The sequence below is a fragment of the Gavia stellata genome, chromosome 21 (genome assembly GCF_030936135.1).
Source record: "Gavia stellata isolate bGavSte3 chromosome 21, bGavSte3.hap2, whole genome shotgun sequence".
Lineage (NCBI taxonomy): Eukaryota > Metazoa > Chordata > Aves > Gaviiformes > Gaviidae > Gavia > Gavia stellata.
The window spans coordinates 5,015,823-5,029,790 of record NC_082614.1 but is presented as its reverse complement, the minus strand read 5'-3'; the positions used below and the strand labels follow the sequence as shown (position 1 = coordinate 5,029,790).

Sequence of the window (13,968 nt, the reverse complement as noted above, 5' to 3'; positions counted from 1 at the left end):
ATCAGAAAGATACCTACTTTCCTTCCTGCCAGCTTAATCCGTGGAGTGAAGCTGTTACACAGGAGCTGGCTTTTGGATGTGTAGAAACTGAAAGGAAAAACAGAGTGGCTCAGCTGTCTTCTAAGAATGGAAGATAGTTGGTTAGCTACACAGCAAACAGCCTCTGAATTTGAGTTAGCTATTAGATGGAGAAAAGGGGATACCTTCCCCTGCACAAGACAATGTATGGAAAACACTGATGTATGATTAACCTGAGACAAGCTACTCTTTCCTTAGAGACCAGCTTCTGATTCCCATACTGCCTCAGTTTAGACCTCTTAATATGCTTACATCTGCATTCCCCAGTTCACTTCCTCTTTCTACAGAAAGGTATCCACTTTCACTGTCTATACAGTACTGTGCAGTTCACACAACTGTCTCCCTAATTTACATGACAGTAATGACTCCCATCAGCTGCTTGAAAACTACAGACCTCCTCCCATTTGAAATAATTTATTCATTGAGGTCTGTTTCTTGTCATCTGAATCTTTCAAATCCTGCCTTATCATAAGCCTTCAAGCACCTTTTTAATCTATGGCAAAGATCAGATGCCTTCCAGCCACACGAAAATACTGGGTATAAGCAACCCATGAATGGTAATTGGTCAGGACAGTCAATTAATGCATGCAGATAGAATGAGGTATTAAAAGAGAGAAAAAAAAATAATCCTACAGCAGAACAAGGACTGGAGATGTACTTTTCATCCTGAGCCCTGATCTCTATATTTAGGGAAAGAAGAGAGTATTATGCCACAGAATGTTTAACAGAAAGCAGAAAGGAAACCTACCATGTCTTAGAGCGAAGCACTGTAACACTGAGCCTCAGTGTTTCCTGCACTGTTCCAACATTTATCCATGTTATCCACATCTTCTCTACCCGTAACTGTTCATTTGGGATGTATTTGTTTTCACTAATAACCGTGTAGTTGAAGTGATTTATTTTTTGTTTAGCTTCCTGACTTCCTTCAAGCATAGCTAAAGGCTAGAACTAAATTAGCTGGAAAGAGAGCTTAAGATCAAGACCTTTTCCTCTGCAAACTGCCTATCATCTCTGACATGTTGCATTAATGCCCAGAGTTCTGCAATAACATTCCTAGTTCTGCAAGACTATTGTAATATATGTCTTTGCTTCGCAAGGAGAGCAGAGGAAATAAACAATGAAAGAAGAAAGAATTCAACAGATTATAAAAAGAAAAGCAAAGCAGAAGTGTTTAGGAACAGCTTATAGAGTTCACCTACCTATGGTTTATCCAGTGTGGAATATTGTAGTCATCACCCAATCTGGAGTCGCCAGGTCCACAGCGATTATGGAGCTGTAAGAGTAATTCAGAAGCATAGCAACTAGTTGTATCTAGCTAGTCACAAAATGAGTAACGCTTCTAGAAGGGAAAAGAAGTTTGCATTACCTTAAAGAGTGGTACAGCATGCAATGGTTGTTCTCCCATGCATACCAAGTCCACACCTATCCCTATAAACAAAGAACAGTAGAGTTCAGTCATCTACCAAGCAGGACTGATATGCTAAGCCAAAACAGATCATCAATTTGAGCTGAAGACCCGATTTGTATTCGAATCAGATTTTAAGATGTAATTATACTGAAAACAGTGGTTAACAGTCCCGTGGTATGGTTATAAACCAACAGCGCCAGCGGGGATATATGAAACATTTCTTCTAAACTAATGCAAGTCATGCAAGATTATCCTTTAAGGGAAAGTTCTGCATGGACAGATGAAGTTCTCCATCACAAACAAAAGAAATTAAATGCCTTTAAGTTCTCTGAAAATCTGCCCAAGTGAACATGAAGTGCGGACACAAGTCTTCCAGCTGTAACCCCTCTTCCTAGAGTACACAAGTTACAACAGATACTTTTTCATAGCAAGAAAAGGCTAGAGCTTTTCCAAATATACCTGTTTGCCTTCATAAAGATTGCACAGTATTGTTAGTTATTTACCATTGTCTATCATCCGCTGTTTGGTTAGAATCATAAGGAGTCGATCAACTTCAAATACACCCACACCAGGTGTGATAACCACAGACATCTGGCCAGTCCGGTCAAAGTTCCGGTTTATGTAATGCTTGTCAAACACTAAGAGAAAGAATTAGGCAACACTTTAAAAGAAAAATTATGCTGGATGCTTTTTTTTCAGAGCAAGGGAGGTGACCCTCTATTAACAGTAGTATTAAATAAATTTCCAGAAACCACATGCAAGCATGAGAGGGCTTATATATAGCCTTGTCCAACCAATAAATGTTTATAAAGCTACAGGAGAGAGAGTAGTTAGGGCAGAAGAGAAGAAAAGATGGGAACCAGATACATAAAAAGGAGTATTTTTCTCATATGCTTAGTGTTTCCTTTATAACATCTCAAAAAAAAAAACCAACCCAAAACCAACAAACAAACCCCAAAAAACCCAACAAGGTAAAGTCCATTACTAATCATTTTAAATAACATCCTGTGCTCTCTCCCATAGGAGTAACAAGACAGCCATCAAGGTGACAGAACAACATCTGAGTTACAGAATCACAGAAAGTAGATCTCTGGAGAGCCCTTCCAGCCCATCAAATCCATCTCCCTGCTAAAAAAGATGGACCAGCTTCACCTAAACCACATTTGATCTAACATAATTTTGAAATGCTTCCATAATTTAAAATTGCAACTTCTATTCCAAGAGGTTCTCATGCAGATACACAACTAGAAGAAAAAGTTTCATCCTAACAAGACCCTAATATACGGTTCCTGAAGCCTGAAACACCCAATACTCAGTTATTTAAGAGCCACTGGTTTTCCAGAGACACAGAAAACAGTTTCTTCTGACGCTGAAAATGATAACTTAACCACCTAATATGCCCCTCCTCTTCAAAGTGTTAAGGAACAGGCAACACAAGTCCACACCCATTTATTGGCAGCTGCTTTAATGGTTTCTCCCCTGTATATTTTTATCCATTGTTCACAACTTACCATTGAATGAAAGATTTATGGCCTCCAGGTAGTTCCCTTGTGCTGAGGTAGAATTGTAACCTGGAGGAAAGCCCTCTGGACAAGTGTTCAGAAGGAAAGAAAAAGAAAAAATACTGTCACTGTATAGACTAGCTTTTTAAAAAACAAAACCAAACCCCACAAAATGAAATTGCATTTGTAGTAAATCCTGTCACTCCAAAAAATGACAGGCAAAATTGGTATTGGTATATCTCACAGAAAGACCCAAGCAAAATAGCCTAGCCAGGACAGCACTAAGTAGTACAATACCAGACTCCAAATGGAACTAGAGAGTTTACAGACACCTTTAAAAAAAAAAAAAGAAAGAGAGAGAAAAGGGTAAAAGCCTGGGAAAGGAGGATTCTTGTACCTGCTTGCTCTAGTCGTACCAACACAGGATACTGGATGAAAAGCTTTTTAATGGTCACAAGCAACGAGGTCCACTCTTCTCGCCTCTCATTCTGAACTACAACTCTAGAAAGAGCAGAACTTAAATGAGGATCATGAAAGGAAGCTATGAAAAGGAAGTGAGAAGGAATGAACAAACTATAGAAAAAGGAATGCACAAAAAGGTGAGCGTTTCTTCCTTCTGCTAGGCAGCACGTTAGAACTACTGCATTCTTGTAGCAATCACTAAGGTGTAGATGCACACACAAAGCTGGGCACATCCCCAGCCAGAATAATCTCTTGCTTCTAAATGAGTGATCAACATTATATGTCAAATAGTATCACTGTTCTGCAAAGCAGTAAGATCATTAACAAGTCCAAGTTCAGAATCACATGACAGCTTCAACAGCTGCATCTGTTGTGACCATCAGCTAAAGAGCTCCAGTACCTAACTGGGAACACTTGTGGTTTCAGCAACGGCACCATCTGTTCTTCAACTACTCAAGAACATAAAGATCTGAAAAACAGCCAAGCCTTATGCAAAAACTACTCCCAATACTATGGAACTTTCACGTTTATCGGCAATTCCAATAGAGCACAGACAACACTGCTAAGTCAAGACTGACTTAGCAAATATAGGTGTGCACTCACAGATGGAATGGGGACATACGCTGTGTGACAAGAGGTGAAAGAAGTGGGAGGAGGACATACTTGTAAAAATCTTCATAAAATCTTCCCTCGTGATCCTGCCGAATTGATGCACGATGCGTTTCAGGAAACTCATCTGAAACACAAGCAAAAGCACGTATTATCCTATGCTCTTGTACAGAAATGACTCATCTTTTCTAGTAAGTAGCTGTTATTTCCATTAAAAAAAACCAAACAACCTTGAGAATATCAGATCTCCTACACAGTATTAAAATTGCTTTTAAAACAATATGACAGCTTAAGTATGATGAGGAAAATTTGCCATATATTCTTCTATGTAAGGTTTTCACTGCAGTACTTTCATAAGAACAGCTGTGTATCCACTGTGCTTGGTAGGGCATACTTTGGACATGGGCATAAAAAAACAGGGGAAAAAAGTCATGGGCAGCCTGTGACCAACTTTCAAGAGAGAAGGAGTAGGTTTAAAAATAGAAACATGAAAATACAGAATTTACATACCTATAGATTTTGCTTCGTAAAATGTTCTAGAAAATAGAACCACCGTCACTTCATGGCTGCAGTTCTTCTCCTGTCCAGGAAGAACAGATGAAAAAAGAAAACCTTAAGGGTCACATTCAGTAGAAAACTCTGTATATACACATATACTAACACCCTCTTTCCCCTCACACCTTAGGATCAAAGGTAACTAGAAAAAAGTAGACTGCTGTATTACTATATTTGCATGAGTGCTGCATACGCCTCTATGAAATAAAATAATGGCCTGTCCTGTAGATTCTGTGCTTCTAGGAGATATCACATTTAACAAGAGCACTCTCCACAAGAGTCTAAAGAGACTTCTCACTGTAGCTGCCAAGATACAGGATTTTTGTTTAAAAAACAAAGACAATTGACTCAATTTGTTTATATATACTCATTGCAATTTGATATTCTTATTTGTTATGGTTTAGAGAGATGCCCCAACAATTCCAGAGAAATAAAAAATTGAAACTTCCTTAAACAGTTACAGTGCTGATGCATGCAACGGAATTAAGCTGTGAAGAGCACACTGGCCATCCCCTCAAAAGGAAAAGCTCAAAAAGCCCTGTGAGCCCCGGCATCGCTCAGGCCCATATCCAACATGGTATAGTAGTACTAAAAGCAAAACAGGCATTTTACAGACAGGTCATGCACGGCTCCCAATAACTCTCCAATGGACAAAAAGCACAATAAAAATGAGACAAATCTGTTGGGTGCGCTCCTGCTCTCCTTAACATTCAGGACCATCATGAGCTGTACTATGCATAGATGTTACGCATTTAGGATTTCAGAGTCTTTTGCCTTGTCTAGCTATTCTTTCAATTTAGGTTGCAGATTTTATATATGCCTTCTTTTGAGTACTGATACGGTTCTGTCTTACGTTAGTGGAAGTCTGCTGCAGGACTGCTAACAGCAGTTGTACCTGACTCAGACAGATCATGCACTGAGACAGAATGTTGGGTTGTTCAGCCATAAGAAGCAGCGAGGCTTGGTTTGTTTTGAAGCAGCTCGCTTTCAAGAAGCTTGCACATCATCAGTGGCCCATATACTACAACCTGTAACCCCTACATGCTAAAAGATAGCAGCACTAAACATATTACACACTGTACCAGGGAAATACTCAAAACTGAGTCCTGGAACAAATAAAATCATATAAAACAGACGTGTGCATTACTGCACAAGCACAAACAACTGTATTTAGTGACTTTAGTTCAGTCAAAGCCTCCACACAAACTGTATGATACAAACACAGCAGATACAACAGATTACTACTGGCATCACTTGGCACATGTATGATTTAATGCAGACCTGCAGTAACCACTCTTTTGATGCCCAGGAGCCACCTCTCATAGTCCTGTAAATATTAGCACTGCCTGACACAACCTGGGTCTTCCCCAAACTGGCACATCAATGGGCTTATTAAGGTGGCATTGACTTGTTCTTTCAGAACAGGATGAACTCAAGCAGCTATTTACCTTCCATTTTGTGAAGAGGTCAGCGAGGAAACCATTCACAGCTTTCTCAAAATACAGGTCCCCTGCAAAGTAAACATCTCCAAAGCATCAAATAACAGCAGTTACTTCAACTATGGGGTATGTTTAACCCTGAGATTCTAGGACAATTATTTTTATTAGAATCAGAGCAGCTGTGTGCCTAATGAATGCTAATATCACTAAAGCAAAGATGATAAAAAGATTAAAAAGCATGACTATGCTTCAGAGGATGTAAACAAGACTCTTACTGTCAAAAGAATCTGACCTTTAAATTCATTTTTCCAACACATTCGCAGCATGCTGGGAAAGCATCTGTACTATCTTTTAGGCATAGTATGCACAACTGATCCCCTGCTCAGTTTTGAATAGCTGCCCAGTTACATATGCCTAAACACATGGTCAAAGGAAGCAGAAAGAGGTTTGCTAAAGAATTAAGCCAAAAAAAAAAAAGGACAATGACACAGATGAGTGACTCACTCTTAATGCCTGAAGTTTTAATACTCCTAGCTGACTCTACCTGGGCTAAGGTGGGGTTTTTGCTTCCTCGCTAAGCCAAAGTCAAGAGACATCTAAAACATCAAGGTCCTCTTTGCACCGGACTTCCATACATTTCTGGTTTCAGGCTTCACACAGGCTTGCACCTGCCCTCATCACCAAACATGTTCATATCCACAAAAAACCTTTCCAAGGTTCATAGTCAGTTGGCCCCCTTGATTTTGTCACTGAGATAATGGTACCCAGGCCCTACAGTAGGGACAGGAAAATTATGGAATACCCAGGAGACAGAAAAGTGTGGCACTGCAAGTAAGGATCTTAGAAGGCACCACAGTGCACCTCAGAGCACTGCCTAGGCTAAAAGCAGGATATTTTAGTTTTCTAGTAATGGCAGAAATAAATAGTGGTGGCAGTCTTCTAGTAGGGGCAGAAAGGATAGCTGCTGCCATCCACATTCACAAGCAGGCAGGTCAGTTACCTACATACCATAAATATCAAAATCCCACATTTCACAGCTCATCTGGATAAAAATATAAACCATGGCAGAAGTGGAGCGGAAGACGACCTGCAAAGGAATGAAAGGTCCTATTTAAAGCAAGGTACGTTCAGTAAAAGGGCCAAATGCAGAAGTTAACTACAGAGCAACTTATATGACTGCGTCATGGGGAATTACCCCTCTAATTGGCTGGCATTTCAACAGCCCAAGTAATTCCTAGTGCTGCCAGTGCAGAACAGTTAATGTTTACTAATCATTCATTCTCCCAAATTTATTGCCATTCTTCACCTTACAACACAGCCAATTCAAATGATCCATACAAATCTACAAGCAAGATAGAATTACAAGAAACACGGCAAAGAAAGGAAGGGAAAAACTTCCTTTCCCCTGCTCCTTGAAATCTTACCCGGGTGTCCTCACTGATGTATCCACAAGTGACTTTCTCACTCTTTACCCACAGTTCACCTGCCTGTGCCCTGGAAGAAAAGGAGTGCAGAATATTTGCTAACCAGAGTGAATATGAAGCTTAGAGAATCAATATTTGAGCAAATAAGTGATGTACCAAAATCTGCATTCAGGCATGACCTGAAGACAGAGTAGAAGTTTATTCAGTTAAAACCTTATCTTTAATCCAAAAGATGTCAAACAGCCGTTTCCCTCTGCACCTGCACATTTCCTTGTCCCTTTGTCATCTCACCAGCAACTGAAGTAACCCTCATCTGAACTATTAATACATCTTTGGAAGGGGGGGGGGGAAATATTATAAGAGGTAAAAGGAAAATTACTGGCATTCATCAGAGGCAACAAGTGTGGCTGGCTGTCTTACCACCCCAAATCAGACAGAAGCCTTCCCCCACCCCGTGGTGCAGACAGCAATCTATAGAAGTGTAAGAGAACAATAAAATGTGAAGGATTTTTCAGAGAAGATTCTCCAGTTGGATACTCTGGACTCATTAATCTAGTCATAAGTAAGAGTAAGCCCTCAGAGGAGGCACTGACCTGATACCCGCAAATTCAACTTTTTGGGTGACATATGCACATGTGCTGACCTAAGGAAGAATAGTTGCAGGCATTAAAAGAACAGTAGGCTGAGAGTCAGCTGACCAATTTACAAAAAAAGCCACTCACGCTCAAACACCTGACTTCTGGCATAAAAATCACAAAAACCACTGAGCATATTTACTACTAATACCTCAGCCTATAACAGACAACAGAAAACAGTTTTTAACACATATGAACTTTTATTGGGTTCATTTGTCTAATTCACTGCACTTAGAAGAGCCAAAGACTGCACGTCAGAGATGCAGAAACAAAATATTCTAATAGTTGCTTATTAAAGTGGTACTATCAGAGAGAGGATACTTTAGCATACTTCCACTTGAAAAAACATTTGGATTCAATCCTTCCAAATATAGTAAATCTTTAAAATTCAGAACATAAGAAAAAAACCTCTTCACAGCATTTTCAGTGCCCAAGGCAGTAATTAACATTACTGCAATGGAGTAGGAAACAATGGGATTAATTTTTTCTGCAACACATTTACATCCATTTCTCCAACTCTGACGTACCACTTACAAGCATAAGTTCCTCAGGACCTGACACTGGTCTCATCCTCAGTTTTCCATATTTTGCAAAACGCTTATTTTCTTTTATAGCAAGCAAAGAAAAAGGTATGTAATCTCCTCCACCCTACACATAAGGACAGTAGAGGCCTTACCAAACTTTTCTTCAGTCGCCACATATCCCCACGCCCAATATACTGGTCTTTAAAGGTCAGCTCCACCAAGTCCAAGGTCACCTCCTGGGAAACGGAATAAAAACAGTGCTTAGGTTTTACTTGTTTCTAAGTAGCACTGTTCAAACTGTTCTGGTAAGAACAAAAAGTTACAGGGAGGGTTGTTCTAAATCAAGTCAATACTCCTAACTAATGCAAGATAAAAGGGAAGTCCCATCAGAATAACTGCCAAAGTTGTGCATGTACCTGGAACTACTGTGAGCTGCAAGACACTGCACAATGTGACCAGAAAAAGCCCAAGGACTATACCTGTGCTACAAGTCTCAGTGCAAACTAGAGGCACACAATTTACTTCCATTGCTCATGACATTAAGGAAGCCTCTTTTCCTGCAGATTTTTGTCTTGTGCTGAATGTAAGCTCTAACTGAAGCTGTTTTGATAGATAGGACGTTTACGACAGATGCCTCTCTTACAAAGCTCTCCAGTGTCAAACAATGCAAATCCATGCCATGGCTCTTCTCCTGACTAGGCCACTTACTGTTCCTCTTTACTCTGCCTGGTTATCCTGAATTTCTGGAATTTAAAGATATTTGACATTTCTAAATTTCTATCAAGCTGTGTTGAAGCTGGTCCGTAGACTTCAAAAAGAGAGCAGGGATAGTAGGGAGAGAAGAAAGAGACACATAACAAACAAACAAATAGTTCAGTTGCTCAAGCCTCATTTTCTTAGGAAAGAAGGCTAAATACCTTTCAACCAAAAAAAAAAAAACCCAAAAGCCTTTTTTCCCCAATACTACTGTAGATGGAAATTCACAGGGCTCTGATTTGAGCTAAGTGAAAGGACAGATGAAAAAAAGCTGCAAAGCCACACACCTTTGGGTCAACAACATTCACATGGACATCCTGGTACGGCCGCAGTCGGAACACTTGTGCAACTGTCTGATCCACACTTATAGTTTCTGCCACAAAAATGAGAAAGGACAACAGAGAAGTGAACATCCCCAAAATGCCAAAATGTTTCAAGAGGTTTACAAGTACAAAAGCAACCCAGTGAGACTGTCATGAAACACTTAGGGCCTCAGCAAAAGACAACCGCTTCTTTTGGCTGTGGCCCAACTTAAGAGTCATTAAAATCAAAGTTTAGGTTGAATTAATTCCTGCAAGAAGAAAAGATATAAAACTAGCCAGAGAATGCAGAAACAAAGATTTAAGGCTAAAAAGCCAATTTTGTTTAAACCATACCCCACATTACTCAACCTAAAGCAGATTTAAAATTGGCTATTCCTTTTCTGATAAAATTATAATCCTTCCATTCCTAAATAGACAAAGCATTGATTTTCTTGCAAAGTTAAAATATATGCATTAGTCAATCATAGGTACAGCCCAATCACATAAACCTTTGTCTATGATTTTACTATGCATACTATGAGTCTAGAGTTTTACCTTTCTGCAAATCTTCCTTAAGTGACTTCACTTGTAGAAGCAGGGGACTAGCATACAAAAAAGAAAAAAGGTAGACAAGTTGAGATACCAACAGTCTACTCTGGTAAATCACTCTCTCAAAATTATTTAGTAACACAGAGAATGGGACAAGCTAAAGAGAAACATTAATACTTTCTAGAAAGCGTCATATATCATCCTCTTTGCCTGTCACCCTGTCTTGTTCTTTATACCTTTTATAAAGTACTCTTTAGGTAAAGATGATACTCTAAATGGGAAAGTAAGTCACACAGGAACCTCGCAGAATCTCACACAAGTATACTGCTATTTTTCAGATATGGGCTGCAGGATGAACAGCTTCATATAGGAAGGTTTGTTTTTACAGCTAACCAGAAAGTTTCAATTTTACCTAGGGAGGAAGAATAATCACTGGGTAACAGCGGCTCTATGAACAGGATAAAGACATTGTAGACTCAATACTCAGGTGCTACTTGTCCTATGAAAGGTCAGCAAACTAACACCAAACAGAAAGAATTCCACAAAATTCAAGGAAGAGCTCCTATTATAGTTATCCCCTTTACTTCTCTTCAGGCAGAAAAAAAACATGGCAGCATCCTGAAGCAAAGTGGTATCAGCTCTAAGAGCCTCTCACTCTAGAAGCCACCACACACGAACGTGCCCTTTCAGTGCTTTAACCACACCTGACTGATACCAGCAGAGAGAATTCACCTGTACTCATCATTGGGATGTGCAATTTCCACAACATCTCCCAGCTTGATTTGAAGAAATACTTTAGGATTCACCACCAGTTCATCATCTACGAGACATAAACGAATGAGGAAAACTGCAATGAACAGATATATTCCAAACACAGACGCTTGCATGTTCATATGCCATAGCTTAATCTACATTAACACACCAGCCCAGGATTAACACATCAACAATGCATTATATTCACTGCATGACAGCACCCCCATCCAGCCACTTCAGTCTGGCCACTCTTCTGGGCAAAACCTTTGCTTTCAAATCACAGAACTTTCACAAAAGATTTGTTCAGCAAAAGGGTGTGCCTTAATTAGGCGAGCAGGTTCTTCTTTTGTATTTTCCATGTAACAAGCATCAGCAGGAAAGGAGATAGCTATAGAATCTTAACAAGCTTTATCAACATGCTATGATTTTAAGTCTAGAAGTAGAGAACAATCAAATAAATGACATTTTTCTTAGTACATAGAAACACATCTACACGCAGTCACAAGTCATTGACTTGTCTGTCACTTATTAAGAGTGACTGAAATACAAGGTTAAAACAAAAGTGACACAACAAAAGGGGAAGAGGTAGAATAAAGCAATTTTATTTTATTGGTGCGATCTCATTCTGTTCTGACAAATGCAATTTTATTCTGCTGTATCTTGCTATTAAAAAAGAGCTCTCCGAACTCTGGCTGGTAATACTGCTTGTCACATCAAAGTTCCACCTTCACTGTTTTGTTAAAAAGATCAATAAATCAGTTAATTCCTTTCAATTAAGTAAGAGAGTGCTGGTCTCACTGTTATGAGTCAGGAGATACTGACCACTGCCTCCAAAACCCTTCTTATGTATGACGAGCTTGTACACCTTGTTGGTTCTCATCTTGAATTGCAGTTCTTCTCAGCTGCTTTGAGTAAAAACAGTTGAACACATCTTGCATATCTATTACGGAAATGAAAGCAAACACAGATCTCTTGTCATTACAAAACCATTCTTTATACTCTGTGCATGAACAAAAGATGTTGTACTGCCACATAGCCAAGAATGCCACAACTGAAAGGCAGGCACGTTACAAAGTTTAATAAATATCAGACTAAAAGTTTAGTAACAACCCCCTTCTACCAGCACTCCTGACAGAGAGCTCGTACCACGCTCTAAAATCATGTCTTTTATATTTCAAGGATAAATTCTGAACCTTGTGCCAAATGCATTAAAATGAATACCCAGATTTATGCCCACTGCCCCTTATATCTTCCAGTTTTGTCATTTCACCGCTCTCCCACATCTTTTCCCACGTCTTTCAAAGATGATGGAATCACAACTGGATGATTTCACACCAACACAGCAGAGCTGTACCCTACAGAGCACAGCACGACAGACGTACGGGGCCATGCAAATATTTAAGTTTGAGGCACTAGTTTGCGTTATTTTTTTCTAATGGTATCAACCACCACATTTTTTTCTCCCTGCATCTTTCGTTTAAACTAAAGCATATTTCAACAAAGGACCTTTACTTTAACAACTTACTCTTTTCAGAAGTGCATTTAAACTGGAAATTATCAGTAGGAATGAGGTTTTCTTCATAAAACTATATTCACATTATTAAATTAAAATACAAGCTCTTCTAGTTATAATACGTTTGTTGTAAGTGTACTCTTACACCAAATCAAAACGCAGAGGAACTTGAAAGTATGCCTTTCAAATAGACTAAAGTATCAAGCTTGCAGATGTGCTTTTCAGAAAGTTGATTCAATTACCAAGCTACAAAGGCACGGCGGGGAAAAAACCGTACAGCCAAAGTTTGTTAAAATAAACTCTATAAAGCCTTCAGACTTGGAACTGATGCGGGTCTGGAAGGAACAGACTCTCGGCTGCAGCGTGACGGCCGGGCTCGCACCGAGGGCGGCACAGGCAAGCGGGGCCGGCAGCGCACTGCCCCGCGCGGTGAAACGGAGAGCGTTTACAGCCAGCCCTCGCGCTTACGGCCATTAACCCAGCGATGGAAACGCCGGCGTGTCCTCAGTTGCAGGTTTATAAAACGGAGTTCGAGGAGTAAAGCGAGACGCCCGAGTTTCTCCCCTGGAGCAGCTGCCAGGGGCGGTCTGGCAGCAGCGGGGCCCGGCGGGGGCCGCTACCCTGAAGGAGGACGGTAGCGCGGAGCGAGCAGCGCGGCGGCGCGCGCCAGAGGCCCGCCAGCCCCAGGGGAAGGGGAGCGGGGGGCACCGCGCAGCCCCGGGCGCGGAGGGAGCCCGGACGCCTCAACGCTGCGGGCCGCTCACCAGCCGCCGCGGGAGGAGCCAGCCCCATAGCAGCGCCGCCAGGGCCAGCCTTCCAGCGGCAGGCCTGAGCGCAGCCCCACCCCCTCCAGCGGCCGCGGAGCGGGGCGAGGGACGAGCGCGGGGCCCTGACCTCCCGGTCCCGTGTCCCCCGCCGGCGGCCGGCCGCAGCAGCACCCTCCCGACGAGACCCCTCCGGCAGCGCTCGCCACTTCCGCATCCGGGGCGGCCGGGCCAGCACGTGCGCGTCACGTGACGCCCACCACCGAGACGGGTGGGAAGGCGCGGGCCGGGCCGGGCCACCCCCACCGCGGCACGGCGGGCGGGGCCCCTGCTGAGGGACGGGCCTGGCGCGAGCACCGGAGGCGGGGCGGAGCGGCCGTTGGCGGGGGCGGGGCTACAGCGACCGCCGCCCGGGACAGGCGCGCAGCCCGAGCGGGCGAGCGGCGGGCCCGGATGAGGAAGTGATGTGACCGGGGAGGGGGCGGGCGGCGCGGCACGGCGGTGCGGTGCGGTGCGGTGCGGGCAGCAGACGGGCCGGCGGCCGCTGCCGCTGAGGTAACGGGAGCGGAGCGCGGGGCGACGCGGGGGCTCTGCGGGAGCGCGGACCGCTGCCGCCGTCGCGCTGCGGTGGGGGGTGTCTCCGGCGCGGGCCCGCCTCTTCCGCCGCTCGCCGCCGGTTGGGAGTGGGCGGCGGC

General features: G+C 42.4%; 1 protein-coding gene across 1 annotated transcript in view; it reads right to left on the bottom strand.

Annotated features, from left to right (window-relative positions):
* Positions 1-13,423, bottom strand: part of DEPDC5 (DEP domain containing 5, GATOR1 subcomplex subunit) — a 46,681-nt gene extending 33,258 nt beyond the window's left edge. Inside the window, exons 1-18 of the mRNA XM_059827468.1 lie at positions 13,404-13,423; positions 11,819-11,936; positions 10,976-11,063; positions 10,250-10,296; positions 9,680-9,765; positions 8,789-8,872; positions 8,071-8,120; positions 7,478-7,547; positions 7,062-7,140; positions 6,063-6,124; positions 4,570-4,639; positions 4,114-4,186; positions 3,386-3,489; positions 2,998-3,072; positions 1,990-2,124; positions 1,445-1,506; positions 1,278-1,351; positions 18-87 (exon numbers count right to left, since the gene is read on the bottom strand). Coding sequence (XP_059683451.1) covers positions 18-87; positions 1,278-1,351; positions 1,445-1,506; positions 1,990-2,124; positions 2,998-3,072; positions 3,386-3,489; positions 4,114-4,186; positions 4,570-4,639; positions 6,063-6,124; positions 7,062-7,140; positions 7,478-7,547; positions 8,071-8,120; positions 8,789-8,872; positions 9,680-9,765; positions 10,250-10,296; positions 10,976-11,063; positions 11,819-11,876 — 1,287 coding nt within the window. The 5' untranslated portion in view covers positions 11,877-11,936; positions 13,404-13,423. The remainder of the gene's footprint in view (positions 1-17; positions 88-1,277; positions 1,352-1,444; positions 1,507-1,989; positions 2,125-2,997; positions 3,073-3,385; positions 3,490-4,113; positions 4,187-4,569; positions 4,640-6,062; positions 6,125-7,061; positions 7,141-7,477; positions 7,548-8,070; positions 8,121-8,788; positions 8,873-9,679; positions 9,766-10,249; positions 10,297-10,975; positions 11,064-11,818; positions 11,937-13,403) is intronic.
* Between the last annotated feature and the right edge of the window lie 545 nt (positions 13,424-13,968).